Genomic DNA, 15,248 nt, shown 5'->3' on the forward strand with positions numbered 1-15,248 from the left:
CACAGGTGCCCATGGTGCAGGCAGAAGCAGGTGGTTTGTGTTCTACACAAAGTACAGCACAGGGGCTGGCATATGTAAAATTTGTACATGTCCTCATGCAAAAAAAAAAAATCAATACAGATGATCAGATTTGTCACAACTGTATCTGATAACTTTTTATTTATAAACAAGACCTTTAACTGCTAGACCCAACTGACAAGGCCAGTCAGGAACGAGAGCAAGGCAAGAAGCCACCTGACGACTCCTCAGGTCTCTCACGTGGGTGGCATCTGCCCCAAGTAAGCAGGCCATTTCTACTGCCTTCCCAGGCACATTATCAGGGAGCTGGGTCAGAAGTGGAGCACTGTGGAACCGGGCATTGCAGGGCGGCACCCAGACATCACACTTAAAAGCCAGGAAGGGACAGTGTTGCGGCACAGGGGATTAAGGTCCCTGTTTTGGAGTCATCCCATACTCATCTCTTCTGCCTCTGATCCAGCTCCCTGCGAAAATGAGGACCCTCCTGTTTGGGCTCCTGTCACCAATATGGGGAGACCCAGATGCAGTTCCTGCGCTATTTGAGGAATAAACCAGGAAATGGAAGATCTGTCTCTTCGCCTCTCACCTGAATTTTTTTTTTTAAATCCCTCACCTTCACCCATTTCTCGGTGTCTTCCCACGGGCAGCCCCGAACCGGGAGAGCCGCGCGCAGCCGCCAGGTGGCGCCCCTCCATCTCCGCCCACGCCCGGGCCGGGACGCAGGATTCGGGCGTCAGCTCCGCGCGCACGCGTGCTGGCGGCTCGCCCTCCAAGATGGCGCCGGTGGAGCACGTTGTGGCGGACGCTGGGGCTTTCCTGCGGGACGCGGCTCTGCAGGTACTGAGACCTCGGGGCCGGGTGTGCGGCAGGAGGAATGGAACCCGGGCCTGGAGGGAGGGACCCGGGCTTCTGCGATCGGTGCGGCGGTCTCCCCGAGGCAGCGCCCGTGATAAAATCGGGTGCAACGCGCCCATCTCCACGCAGGACATCGGGAAGAACATCTACACCATCCGCGACGTGGTCAACGAGATTCGCGACAAGGCCACGCGCAGGCGGCTGGCGGTCCTGCCCTACGAGCTGCGGTTCAAGGAGCCCTACCCGGAGTACGTGCGCCTGGGTGAGTGCCGCGGGCCGCACGCTGGAGTGACAGAGAGCTGTCCCCGTCAAACACCCAGGCCTGTGCCAGGCCAAAGCCGGGAAGGACTTGTTCCCCACGTCCCCTGTGGCTGGATGGCATCCTTCCCCGGGCACATTGGCATGCAGCTGGGTCACAAGCATCCGGTACTGGCACCAGACAGTTTGTTCTGGAGGCGGGCATCCCAACTTGTTAACTCTTTTTGTTTTTTAAAGATCTACTTTTTTTATTGGAAAGTCAGATATACATAGAGGAGGAGAGACAGAGAGGAACATTTCATCCGATAATTCACTCCCCAAGTGACCGCAACGGCCGGTGCTGCACCAATCAGGAGCCAGGGCCTCATCCAGGTCTCCCACACGGGTGCAGGGTCCCGAGCTGTCCTCGACTGCTTTCCCAGGCCACAAGCAGGGAGCTGGAAGGGAAGTGGAGCTGCCGGGATAGGAACCAGCATCCATATGGGATCACAGTGCATGCAAGGCGAGGACTTTAGCCACTAGGCTATTGCAACAGGTCCCTGAACTTACCTTTTAATCCTATCTTTTCACACGTTTTTGAAGTTTATGATCCCAACATTCCAATAAAGAACTTGCATCATGGGCAGCTATTACACCAGCTCTGTGTCGAGTCTGTGAGCTCTGTTCCTGGGGAGGGGAGGACAGTACAGCAAACGTCGCTTATTTCTCAGCTTGGAAACAGAAAAGGGCCAAGGGATGGGTGGGAGGGTTGAAGTTTCTTCAGCTTTCGTGACCGTTCCATATTTTCCCAATACTTCCATCAAGGCTACTTGGGGCATTGGGCTTTGGCGTGTAACTGCCACTGTCCTTGTCTGTTCCACAGTGACCGAGTTCTCCAAGAAAACCGGAGACTACCCCAGCCTCTCTGCCACTGACATCCAGGTGCTGGCGCTCACCTACCAGCTGGAAGCAGAGTTCGTTGGGGTGTCACACCTGAAACAAGAACCTGAAAAGGTACCTTGGGAGGCTGGCTCTGTCAGCACTGCAAATGCGGGGAGAGTCGTGTAGCATTCCCATCAACCAGTGGTCCCCACAGTTAGCATCTCAGCCATCTGGGCCAGTCTGCTGACCCCCGGCCAGTCCTAAAGGCATTCTGAAAAAAAAAAATCATGAATTATTTTCTCAATTGCTGTTTTGGGGTGTGGGTGTAAAACATACATTTCTCCAACACAGTGTAGGAGATAATTTCTCCTACGTCATCTAGTAGCCAGTCAGTGTTTGCCTTCCCAACATATTTTATAAATGTGAATTATTTTGGATCTGGAGCCAGACAAGGTTTATTTGTTATAGGTAGCAAATGTGTCTGAGGGTCTGGATTTGCAGTTTTGGAGGAAACGTTTAAATTTGGAAAATGCAGAAAGAATAAAACTGGGGTTTTTTATATCTACTTGAAAGGCAGAGTGAAAGGAAAAAATAATGTGCAACTGCCAGTCTGGGTCAGGCCAAAGCCAGGAATCCCATGTGAGTCTCCCACGAGGGTGTCAGGGGCCCACACGCTTGAGCCGTGATCTGCCGCCTCCGGGGAGCATTGTTAGAAATGGAATAGTAGGACGCACTACACCACAACTCTAGCCCCAGTTCTTGGTCTCTGCTGCCTGAAGTCTTCAGGACCTCATGGGCTCCCACTGCTGAGCTGGTCGGGACTGCCCTCCCTTTTTCTTACCACATTTCCAGTCCTCCAGATCGGAGCCCAGACCTTGTCCGAATGAATAGTCATGGGCAGGAGGTGGTGAAGGAAATCGCTTTAACAAACTTACGTGTTGATCCTCGGGGACCCGAGATTCTTCTGGGTGTCACAGATAATGATGCTCCTCCAGGCATCTCTACAACGGCACAGAGTGGTTGTACTGCATATCTTTGATTTCAATAGCCAAGGGAAAAATACTTTTTTTTTTATTCCTAATTACTCTTTCATACTGAATTTCCAGTGTGGGTTTCCTTATTCAGATCTGGTCTTTAAAATGTGTGTGTGTGTTTTGTTTTTTTAAAGGCTAAAGTAAGCTCATCCATTCAGCACCCCGAAACTCCTCTTCACATTTTGGGTTTCCATCTGCCTTCCAAGGTAAGTGTACTTGTCCTAGGTGCCATTCCTGCTGCCGACTGCTCACGGCAGACCCAGCAGTCATTCACCCAGCTCTGTCCAATCAGACTAGCTCGTTGCGTGAGTTCATCTGTCACTCCTCATTTCGGATTTTAAGCTGATTTTTTTTCACCTCAGTCCAAGCACCCACAAGACACAGTGGACCAAGGACAGCAAGCCCAGGAACCCGAGGACCCGGCATTCAGCTCCTTCATGTTCTGGAGAAACCCACTGCCCAATATTGACCAGGAGCTCCAGGAGCTGATGGTAAGGCCCTGGGCATCTACTGTGGGCAGTGCTGCGGTCTCTCCCTGCTGCTGCTATGGGCTCGGAGTTGTGGCTTCTCTTGGCATTTCAGATGGGCCAAGGTGAGGATGATCCCAGGGAGGAGCAAGAAGAGAAAGAAGAGGAAAATGGATTTGAAGAAAGCAAAGAGGACAGTGATGACGATGGTGGCTGGATCACCCCCAGCAACATCAAGCAGGTCCAGCAGGAGCTGGAGCAGTGCGACGTCCCCAAGGATGTGCGAGTTGGCTGTGTGACCACAGACTTTGCCATGCAGGTGGGGGGCTGGGCTGGGTCCTGCAAGTCCCCTGCTACAGCCCTGTGGAAGCTGAAGGGGTGGGGGTCTTCTCCTGTGCTCCTCAGGCAGTTGTGGTTTTGTTTGGAGGCGAGACAGTCATGGCACACTGGCAGAACTCGTTTGGGTTAATGTCTAATACTCCTCGCTTGCTACTTTCATGGGGGCTTGGGGGTGTCATCTTCCAAGCTTGGTTAGGCACCTGGAAAAGCTGAGAGGGTCTCCAGCTAGCAAGGAGTGTGTTTGCCCAGCTATAGCAGGTGTCTGCATGTGGAGACTGCTGCTGGGGAGTACACACCCCAGCATGGGTCATCAGAAGGAAATCTGGGTCCTCATGTCCATACTTTGAGAGATATCCCAGCCTGACTCATCCTTGGCCAGGGGTCAGGAGACAAACCAGGGTATGCATAGCCCCTCAGCTGCAATAGCAGATTCACATTAAAAGACAGTGTGGCTCAGTTCTTTAACTGTTGGTTGTAGAACGTTCTGCTGCAAATGGGGCTGCATGTGCTGGCGGTGAACGGCATGCTGATCCGTGAGGCCCGGAGCTACATATTGCGCTGCCATGGCTGCTTCAAGTAAGTCACCAAAATCCGGGTCTGGGTCCCCTCTGTTGAACGCTCCTGTCCCTTCTTCAGAGTTCTTGAACAAGGAACCTGCTATCCACAGGTTTCATCCATCCCGTCATTTCCATGTGGCCTCAGCTCTCCTCATTCTTTATCATTTGTTAAGAAGAGCTCCCTACTCGCCTCCAACAGCTGAGACTACACCAGGCCCCAGCCAGGAACCCTGGACAGGTTTTGCTTGCTGGCAGCAGACAGCCAATTGCTCAGGGCATCTCCTGTCCCCCTTAGCAGGAAGCTAGACAGAGCCTGTCACCAGAACTTGAGCCCAGGCACGCTACTGGGGACATCAACATCTTAACCACAATGCCCAGCATCTGCCCCACTGAAATGCATACAGTTGGAATGTGTCTGTGACTTGCTTTAAAATACACTCATGGAAGGAGGGAGCAGGGGTAAGAAGAGACAAGATTGGCCATAAGTTGACAGTTGTTGAAGCTGGTAATGAGAACATGACATTAGCCATACTCTTCTGTATAAGTCCTGAAAAGGAAAACAAAAACAAAAAGCAGTGAACCCTGAGTCCAGAGTCCATGGGTTCAGATCCAGTTCTGGTTGTGGCAAGAGTGAGTCAACTTGGTCTGTGCTTTGGATGCCTCAGTGGGCCTGGGAGGTGGACCCCTCAAGGGCTTAGTGCGTCGTCTAGCAGGTGGACAGTGCCATTGGGCTGACTCAGTTCTCTGCATTTATTCTGACTCTTGAATTGGCACTCCTTGTGGTGGATCCAGAGAGCCCCTGTAGTAGTGGAGAAGTGGCTTTGCTGTTGACATGTGTGGCTCCAGGGCAGCTTCCAGCACACTACAGGCTCAGTCTGGCCTCGTTGGCCATTGTGTAGGTCAGCTGGGAGGCTTCTGGCTGTCTTGTTCGGCGTCCAGAGCTTTTTGCACTGTTGGGAGGAGATGCTCGGGAGAGGGCGGTCATGCTCCCAGAGTCTCAGCATTAACCAGGGAATCAGTCACTCGTGCACCATCCTCTGGTTCTGCCAGGACTTCAGGAGCCTCTCCCAAAGCGGCCGCTGTGTTCTGAACGTACCCACGGCTGATGCTCACCCCATGCTTCAGGGTCCCGGGTTCCTGACCACTGAGCGCTTTGCTCCATCCAAGCATCTCCCCTTGCCTGCAAATTGTATGAAAATATTAGATTCCCCAAATTAACACTGTTTCTTTTTTTATATTTATTGGAAAGGCAGATTTACAGAGATAGAGAAAAAGAGAAAGAAAGATTTTGCATTCACTGCTTTGCTCCCCAAATGGCGACAGTGGCTGGAGCTGAGCCAATCCAAGTAGGAAGCTGGATGGGGAGTGGAGCAGCCAGGACATGAAACACTGCCCAAGTGGGATGCTGATGCTAGCAGGCGACAGATTGGCCTGGTCTTGCCATCATGTGAACTATTCCCTGTTCTTGTGAGACCAGCCCTCCTGGTGGGATTATTAGCTCTTAGCCCCTGTGTGTAGGCAAGGAGTTCATGATGGGGTGGCTAGCAGATAAGGAATTGGGCTTCTCCAGCCATGTGACACAGCTCTCCCTCTGCCTGCTGGTAGCTTTAGGGGACAGGAGGCAACCAGGCCTCAGAGGCTGCCCTCAAGAGCCACACATAGGTCCACAGAGCCAGGATTGGGCTTTGTTTTTAAAATGTTTATTTGAAAGGCAAAGAGAAAAATTTCATGTCCAGGCTCGCTCCCCAGATTCCCACAGTGGTGAGGCTCTGAAGCCAGAAGCCTGGAACCCCACCCATGTCTCTTTCCTGGCTGCAGAGGCCCAAGTCCTTAGGTATAGTAGCAGGAAGCTGGATCAGAAGCAGAGTAGCCAGGACTGGAACCAGGCAGCCCGACATGGCATGGGGGCGTCCCGAGCAGCAGCTGGGGCTGCTTCAACACAGAGCTCACCTTTGGCAGGCTTACAGTGTTCACTGGGTCATGCATTAGAAGTTCTTGCTCTCCCTCGAGCTCACGCCTAGGCTCACACTGGGGACAAAATGGTTAGAGCTGAGGTGAAGATCTGGAAAATTCATTGCTATTCTGGAGCCACATTGCCTGGGTTTATGTGTCACCTTGGACCTGATACAGTTTCCCATCTGTACAGTGGAGGCAGTGCCCACCTCCTAGAATTGTCTGAGCATGAGTTTGGAAAGATGCCTGACACTGTCCAGCGTGGTTGTGCAACATCCACCCTTCCACTGCAGAAGGTGGCCTTTCCAGGCAGGAGGAAAGCCTTGGTGTCCATGCAGGGGGATGGGGGAGGCACACAGCCTGTCCCCCGTGTGTTCTGCAGATGGGCTTTGCATGCATGGCCCCGCATCTCCCTTTGTGCCTCCCAGGACGACATCTGACATGAGCCGAGTGTTCTGTGCCCACTGTGGGAACAAGACCCTAAAGAAGGTGTCAGTGACTGTCAGTGACGATGGCACCCTGCACATGCACTTTTCCCGCAACCCCAAGGTGCTGAATCCACGAGGATTGCGGGTGAGTGGCTGCCTCCATCCTAACTAATAAACCGTTAAACCCCAGGTTTTTCAGCCCTGTGCTGAATCCCCTGCGCAGTCGTATGTCCCCAGGCAGTCAGGTCTGGCCGTGGCTGCCTGCCCCCGATCAGTGAGGTGAGCCTGCTACTGGTGGCATCTGACCCTGATGTTCTGTTTTCAGTATTCACTCCCCATGCCCAAGGGGGGCAAGTATGCCACCAACCCTCACCTGACTGAAGACCAGCGCTTCCCACAGCTGCGACTCTCCCGCAAGGCCCGGCAGAAAACCAATGTGTTTGCCCCTGATTATGTGGCCGGCCTGTCCCCCTTCGCTGAGAACGACATCTCCAGCCGCTCAGCTGCTCTGCAGCTCCGGGACAGTGCCCTGGGAGGAGGGCGGAGACGCTTAAATCCCAACGCTTCCAGGAAGAAGTTTGTGAAGAAGAGGTGAAATGCAGGCTGTCCTGGTGTCCTGCTGTCTGCTCTCCCTGGCACTGGGCTGGATCGGGCCTGGCTGGGCAGCTGCCACAGCGTGGCATGCCAGAGGGTGTCCCAGAGCCTGGCCTCAGGGCACAGCGGCCCAAGATCACCCACCCTGGAAGGTGGTGATGGCCAGAGGCAGTATTTTTCAAACTTTAGGTGAGGGCTTCTGTGCATCTCGTTAAATAGACTGTATTTTTGCTTCTTTGTAATTTGAAGACTGCTACACAAGGATCAAATGTTTATATTTATCTTTTTGTCAGAAAATATTAAAAATAAAACTAAGAACCACCATCTGTCAACATCTTTTTTACAAAAAGTTAAACTCATTCAGGAAAGTTCACTACCACAAATACCTGTGCAGCTTTTTCCTGGGGTCAGGCCTGGTTAGCCGGCCGCATCTGCTTTTCTCTTGCATGCCTGAGCACACTTGTAACCAAGTCTAATGTCTGCTTACGCTGCTGCCAACACCAGGTAGGTTGGACACGCATATGCATGGTCGCCCCTCCCATGCCCTCAGGTGCTAGCTGGTGGGAGGATGGATGCCTACCTAGAGCCCAAGGTGCTTGGCAGGTAACCCAGAGGTCATGGCCTCTCCACTTTCCCATTCTGTCATCCAGCAGGCAAGCGGGCAGGGTGATAAGGAAACACCCTGCTTTCTGGAGCTACTCTTTTACTATGGTTTTTTCTTTTTCTTAAGATTTATTTATTTATATTGGAAGTAGATTTACAGAGAGGAGGAGAGACAGAGAGGAAGATCACTGTGTGATGATTCACTCCCCAAGTGACCACAACGTCTGGAGCTGAGCCGATCTGAAGCCATGAGTCTGGAGCCTCTTCTGGGTCTCCCATGTGGGCGCAGGGTCCCAAAGCTTTGGGCCATCCTCAACTGCTTTCCCAGGCCACAAGCAGGGAGCTGGATGGGAAGCAGGACTGCTTCCATCAACCAGGCATCAACCAGTGCCCTTATGGGATCCTGGTGAGTTCAAGGCAAGGACTTTGACCACTATGCTATCACGCCGGGTCCTTTACTATGTTTATCTCAAGGAAAGATGGAGACGCTGCACAAAGCATGTAGGTAAATGAATCAAAAGACAGTGCACATTTCCCCTTTTTTTTTTCAAAGTCCCCGTCTTAAATTCAGATGCCAAAAATGTCTGGTTACAAGGAAAAATGTAAACCCTTGGAAGAGCAAGGCCTTGGTGCTTCAGAGTCCCAGCTGCTCCACTTCCACTGCAGCTCCCTGTGAATCACCTAGCAGAGGCAGCAGAGCATGCCCCAGGTCGCTGGGCCCCTGCCCCCACAGGGAGATCTGGAGCACAATCCTGACTCCTGACTTTTGCCTATCTCAGCTCTGACACTTCTGGCCAGTTGGGGAGTGAGCCAGTGGATGGGAAATCTCTCTCTGTAATTGTCTTTAAATATTCTAAAAAGAAGGAGGAAAGACTCCCATGTCCCATATCAGAATACCTGGATTCAGGTCCTGGAGGCCACAAGTGATGACTCCAGGATCTGGGTTCCTACCACCCATGCTAAGGATCTGAACTGAGTTCCTGGCTCCCAGATTGGCGTTGGCCAGCCCTGGCTATTGCAGACACTTGGAGAATGAACCAATAGATGGATGGAAGATATTTGTTTCTCTGCCTTTCAAACAACAACAAAAGGCTGTGTTCCTTTTTCACACATGGACCTGCTACTGTAACCACCTCAACCTGAAGAATGCCAACACAGGGCTGCTTGACCCCAGGTCACAGAGGGTGGCAGGGCTCTGCCTGGATCCCTGGCAGCTGTGCTGTGTGGAAGCATCCCACACTGGAACACAGTTCATCCCAGCTGCTCTCCTGATCCAGCTCCCTGCGACTGTACCTGGAAAAGCTCCCACTCATGTGGGAGACATGGAGGGAGTCCCAGGTTCCTGCACAGGCCTGGCACATCTGGTGAGTGAGTCACTGGATGAAAGATCTCTGTCCCTCTTTATGTCTGTCTGCCTTTCAAATTAGTAAATTTGAATGAATTGATGATAGAATTGAAAAAGTGATTCAGACCAGTCTATCAAGAGGCAAAAAATGCCTTGCTTGAACTGTGCCTTCAGTTTACTGTTGAATGTGGCCTGTGAGTGCTCCATTGCATTAGATGCCCGCAGGAAAACAACAGCTGGTGGGATGGAGAGGATAGGCATCAACCATAGCACCCCTTTCACAGTCTGTTATTTGAAAGGCAGAGAGACAGATCTTTCATGTGCTGGTTCAACCTGTGTTATGACTACAACAACCAGCGCTGGACAGGATCAAAACCCAGGAGTCGGGAACTATAGGCTGACCTCGCACACATGGGAAATCTGCTGAGTGTTCAGGAAGCTGGAGTCAGAAGTGGAGGTAGGACTCAAAGCCAGGCCCTCTGAGAGGGGAGTGCCGGTGTCTCAAACGGCATTTGATATATCAAACACAACCCCCACCACTCCTATACTTTAGCTTTTATGATCTGCCAAAATTGGATTTGTTGTAACAGGAAAATTTCTTCACAACAAGTGAATGGAATTTCAGTGGGTAGGCATCTGGCACAGTAGATTGAGCTGAACACAATCCGTGTCAGAGTGCTGAGCTGAGTCCCAGCTACTCAGTTTCCCATCAGCCTCCCTCTAACGTGCCTAGGAAGGCAGCAGATGATAGATCAAATACTTGAATACCTGTTATCCATCTGGGAGACCTGGATGGAATTCCAAGCTCCTGACTAGATCAACCCCAACTACTGCAGGTATTTGGGCCCTGAACCAGTAGAGGGCAGATTTCTCCGTCACTTCAGCTTTCTAATAGATAAGTAAACATATGAAAAATACCAACAGCAAATGACTGTCATTTCAAGAGATTTCTGTTTAAATTTCTATTCTATGCCTCACTCAGGTAGCCTGTGACAAAACAAATCCCAGTCAAACATGGATTATTCAAGATGATGATGTATACATTGGTGTGTACAAAGCCAAGGTTTATGAAAAGAATCTTTGGGCACAGCGTGATGGCTCAGTGGCCAAATTCTTACCTTATACATGCCGGGATCCTATATGGGCACTGGTTCATGCCTCACTCGCTCCACTTCCCATCCAACTCCCTGCTTGTGGCCTTGGAAATCAATCACGGACGGCCCAAAGCCTTGGGACCCTACACTCGCATGGGAGACCCAGAAGAGCTCCAGCTGTTGCACTCACTTGGGGAGTGAATAAGTGGACAGAAAATCTTTCTTCTCTGTAATTCTGCCTTTCCAATAAAAATACATAAATCTTAACTAAATCTTTTTTAAAAAAAGAAAGAAAAGAGTCTTTTATCCCCAACCTGGGTCACATTTCCTCCAGGGACACCTGACTGGTAGCCACAGGAACCAATAAGGACAACAGACACACAGTTCCCCAGACATGGCCAAGAATGGCTCGGAACTCCCCTGTCAAGTCCACTGGCAGCACAGAGAAAAGCCAAGGGGCTTTGGGGACTCTCCTGTGCAGAAAAGCACCCAACCCCCAACACACATATGGACGCCACAAGTGGCCCAGGACTAACGAGGCTGTTTGTCTTCCTTCATTAGGACAGGGGTGACCCAAGAGAATTCGGACCATTTTAAAATTTTTCAGATAACAAAGGTAATCAACAAAGCCTACTCTGCTCTCCAGGTCCTGGCCAGGGCCTTGGGGCCCAAGGAAAGGCCCCAGGGACACTGTGACACATTATGCTCCAGGGACAGAGGCAGGCTTCAGACAGAACCACAGGGATTGTTCTACCAGCCAACTAGCACTGGAAGAGACCTAAATGACAAAGCAGACCAAACCCACACTTGTATGGAGGAGGCAACAGGGCTCAGAGACAAGCGCACCGGCAGCCAACCCTGGCAAGATTCCAGAACCCTGACCCCCAGCACTGGCAGAAAATGGGGTGTGGGGGCTGCCCATGGAACCCAGTGGTCTGGGGTCAATTTGTGGACAGCACCAGTGACCAATTGTGTCAGCATCAAACAAGGCACAATACATTTGGTGCCAGGGCTTCTTTGTCTGTAAAGCAGGGATTGTTTGTTCCCTACCTCACAATATATGTACAAATCAGCATTAAATAGATGACAGACCTAAATACAGAGCTGAAACCATAAAATGCTTAAGCAGGGACTGGCATAGTACTGTAGTTTGGTTAAACCACAACCTGTGATGCAAACATCGTATTTGGGCACTGGTTCATGTCCCAGCTGCTCTGTTTCTGATCCAGCTTCCTGCTGATGTGACTGTGAAGGTGGCACAGGATGGCTCAGATGCTTTGGCCACTGTGTCCATGTGGGACACCAGCCATTTCAGCCATCTGAGGAATGAACCAGTAGATACAAGACCTCTCTCTCTTTATACTTTCAAAATAAAATAAATCTTAAAATGTTTTTTTAAAAATAGAGGGATTTTAAAAAGGTCATGGAAAGCTTGTATTATCTTTTTTTTAATATTCTTTTTTTTTTTTTTGGAAAGTCAGATTTATAGAGAGAAGGAGAGACAGAAAGAAAGACCTTCCAGCCTGTAAAACTGTGTCTCATGATGCAATGTAATAAAAAAAAAAAAAAAAAAAGAAAGACCTTCCATCTACTGGTTCACTCCTCAAGTGGCCGCAAGAGTTGTAGCTGAGGTAATCCAAACCCAGGAGCCAGAAGCTTCTTCCGGGTCTCCCACGTGGGTGCAGGGTCCCAAGGCTTTGAACAATCCTGCACTGCTCTGCTAGTGTACAAGCAGGAAGCTGGAAGGGAAATGGAGCAACCAGGACACAAACCAGCACCCATATGGGATCCCAGTGCATGCAAGGTGAGGATTTCAGCCACTAGTCTACCAGGCTGGGCCCAGGTATTATCTTTTTAAACATTTTAAATTTATTACTTGGACAGAAAACACGTTCCTGTGTCTGTTGGTTCACTCTCCAAATAACTACAACATCGGGGGTGAGGCTGGGGACAAAGCCTAGAGCCTGGGACACAATCCAGGTCTCCCTTGTTGCTGGCAGCGACCCAACTTACCAGAGCCATCACTGCTGCCTCCCAGGATGAGCAATGGCAGGAAGCTGGCATCAGGAGCCTCTGCTGGGAATTGAACCCAGGTTCTCCAATGCAGGATCCAGCTGTTGGAACTGCTAGACTAAAATACCCACTCCACACATTCCAGGAACTTACTGACATCATTCCCTTGTATATATAAATTTTCATGATACTGGCCTGGGAAATGATTTCTTACATATTAACACCAAAAGCACAATAAATAGGAAAAGAAGGGCCTGGCGCAGTAGCCTAGCGGTTAAAGTCCTCACCTTTCACTTGATGGGATCTCACATGAGCGCCAGCTCCCTGCTTGTGGTCTGGGAAAGCAGTCGAGGACAGCCCAAAGCCTTGGGACCCTCACCTGTGTGGGGGCCCAGAGGAGGCTCCTGGCTTCAGACTGGAGCAGCTCATGGCCATTGCAGCCACTTGGGGAGTGAATCAATGGACGGAAGATGTTCCTCTCTGTCTCTCCTCCTCTCTGTAAATCGGTCCTTCCAATAAAAATAAATAAACCTAAAAAAAGAACCCCACAAAAGTCTCTTGTGCAGCTGGCTGCTTCTGGTGTTTTGGTTTTTGGTGGCACACTTAAAAGAGCTTATACTTAAAAGAGCTAATACTGAAAAGACCTAACAATTTAACCAATAAATTGAATCATTAATGGAGTGGCTATTTAAAGTGGCAATTGGGTCACTTGGAATGCTCACATGAGAGTGCCTAGTTGGAATCTTGGCTCCTCTGTTTCCCATCCAGCTTCTTGCCAATGTGCCCCGTGGGAAGCAGCAGGTGGATGGTGCAGGTACCAGGTACATGGTTCCCTGCCATGCATGTGGGAGATATGGATTGAGTTGGGGCTTTTGGCCTTTCTCTGGCTCAGTCTTGGCTGTTGTGGGCATGTAGGGGAATAAATCAGTGGATGGAAGATTTCTATGTCTGTCTCTCTTTTTTTTAAGATTTTATTTATTTTTCTTGGAAAGGCAGATATACAGAGAGGAGGAGAGATAGAGAGGAAGATCTTCCATCCGATGATTCACACCCAAGTGAGCGCAACAGCTGGAGCTGAACCAATCCAAAACCAGGAGACAGGAACTTCTTCTGGGTCTCCCACACGGGTGCAGGGTCCCAAGGCTTTGGACCGTTCTTAACTGCTTTCCCAGGCCACAAGCAGGGAACTGGATGGGAAGTAGAGCTGCCGAGATTAGAACTGGCGCCCATATGGGATCCCAGGGTGTTCAAGGTGAGGACTTTAACCGCTACACTATTGCTCCAGGCCCCTATTATGTTTCAAATAAACCAAGTTAATGATTAAAAATTAAACAGATGAAGTCCAGATTTTTTCTCTACATATGAGCAAACCAAGACTGAATGAGCATTCACTTTGTAATTTCTTCCTTAGATTTAATAAAGGCTTATGTATCGCTTCTCGTCCTTTTGGCTAAGATCAAGTGTAGATTTAATATGTAACTTTTTATGTAAACTTTTCTATAAATCTTGAACTATTTGAAACTAAAAGTTTATTTAAACATTTTTCATTTTTTGTAAAAATTTTCAATAACAGACAATTTCAAATTCACACAAAGTTTAGAATTGCAGAGGACACCCAGGTCCCCTGCAGGCAGTTTCAGTCCTCAACAGCACTTTGCTGACCTCGTTTCATCTCACATTGCCCCAATTTTTGTCTTGAAGATTTACTTACTTGTAAAGTGGGGAAAGAATAAAGGGGGGAAAGAGAGAGAATCTTCTAACTGGTTCTCTCTCTTAATGCTCTTAACAGTTAGGACTGTGCCAGATCAGAACCATAAACTCCTTTCAGGTCTGGTAGACACTCAAGTCTTTGAACATCTGCTGCTCCTGAGGTACATTAGCAGGGAGCTGGATCAGAAGCAGAATCGTTGGGATCCAAAACAGCAGGCTCATGGGGGATACTGGCAAGGCAAGCAGCAATTTGCTTAACTTAACACACTAACCTACCAGGCCTGCCCTGACCTCTGTGCCCATAACCTCTGCCACTGGCCAAATTCATTGCAACCACTCATCTCGACTCTGGGTGTCAATTACCCTACCTTCCCTGGCACTCAATGATCTGACCTTCAACTAAACAAGCAAGAAACAAAAAGTCATCAGATGAAGAACTGTCTCTAACATTCTCCCACCAAGTCCTCCAAGCCTCCGTGGCCAGCTGCATCCTGGCCAAATCTTTCCTCCAGCAAGAAGAAGGTCCCTCCTGTTGTCTGAGCCCAGCCCTTCCTCTGCCATCCCTTTGCCTCCGTGTCTTCACTCCTCCAGCCATGCTGCCACCTGCGTATAGGCGTTTCACATGTCCCAGCCCCAAGGCTAAGCACAAATCCCCATAAACCCTCCTCTGGCACCTGCCCTTCCAGCTGCTGCTTTTCTTTACACTTAAACCTTGTCTAAGATCTGTCTGCTTTCGTCTGTGTCACCACCTGCAGCCTCCTTAAAACTATAGCTGCTCCCTGCCTCTGTCTGGCATTTAAAAAAAATGTTGGTTTAATTTCAAAGAGATAGCCAGGAGCCTGGAACTCTATCCAGCTCTCCCACGAGAGTGGAGGGGCCGGATATGTAAGCCACCATTTACTAACTCCCAGAGTGTTCAATAGCCAGAGACTGGAATTGGATGCACAGCTGGCACTGCCAGCACCGTGAGTTCCACGCCAGGCTCCAGCTTCAACTTTCTGCCAATGCAGCTGTAAGACACAGCTTGTGGCAGCTTAGGTATTAGGGTTCTTTGCCCCCAAGTAAAAGACCTGGGCTGAGTTTCCAGCTTGTGGCTCCAGCCCTGGAGCATCCAGCCCC

The 15,248-nt window shown here is 50.0% G+C and overlaps 1 protein-coding gene across 3 annotated transcripts; it reads left to right on the forward strand.

The window, feature by feature from the left end:
• The first annotated feature begins 786 nt into the window (after positions 1 to 786).
• Positions 787 to 7,686, forward strand: NOB1 (NIN1 (RPN12) binding protein 1 homolog). 3 transcript variants are annotated; one of them, XM_040982440.1, is made up of 9 exons: positions 787 to 855; positions 1,003 to 1,135; positions 1,994 to 2,124; positions 3,161 to 3,232; positions 3,389 to 3,517; positions 3,609 to 3,812; positions 4,311 to 4,408; positions 6,771 to 6,915; positions 7,096 to 7,686. In XM_040982440.1, exons 1-9 carry the CDS (start codon positions 793 to 795, stop codon positions 7,363 to 7,365), a joined length of 1,245 nt encoding a protein of 414 aa, XP_040838374.1. In that variant the 5' UTR covers positions 787 to 792; the 3' UTR covers positions 7,366 to 7,686. The 3 variants fall into 3 exon arrangements, with proteins under 3 accessions (XP_040838374.1, XP_040838375.1, XP_040838376.1); XM_040982441.1 differs by having other exon boundaries at positions 3,624 to 3,812; XM_040982442.1 differs by lacking the exons at positions 6,771 to 6,915; positions 7,096 to 7,686 and adding an exon at positions 4,500 to 5,652.
• Positions 7,687 to 15,248: the final 7,562 nt, after the last annotated feature.

Source organism: Ochotona curzoniae, unplaced genomic scaffold, assembly GCF_017591425.1.
Source record: "Ochotona curzoniae isolate NIBS_2020 unplaced genomic scaffold, NIBS_Ocur_1.0 contig_3622, whole genome shotgun sequence".
NCBI lineage: Eukaryota > Metazoa > Chordata > Mammalia > Lagomorpha > Ochotonidae > Ochotona > Ochotona curzoniae.

Bases quoted from the DNA above. Each gene is read 5' to 3' on its own strand.
- NOB1 (XM_040982440.1), top strand. From the start codon at position 793: ATGGCGCCGGTGGAGCACGTTGTGGCGGACGCTGGGGCTTTCCTGCGG. The intron at 3,813-4,310 runs GTGGGGGGCTGG...TGTTGGTTGTAG, and splicing joins CCACAGACTTTGCCATGCAG to AACGTTCTGCTGCAAATGGG. The intron at 4,409-6,770 runs GTAAGTCACCAA...TGTGCCTCCCAG, and splicing joins CGCTGCCATGGCTGCTTCAA to GACGACATCTGACATGAGCC.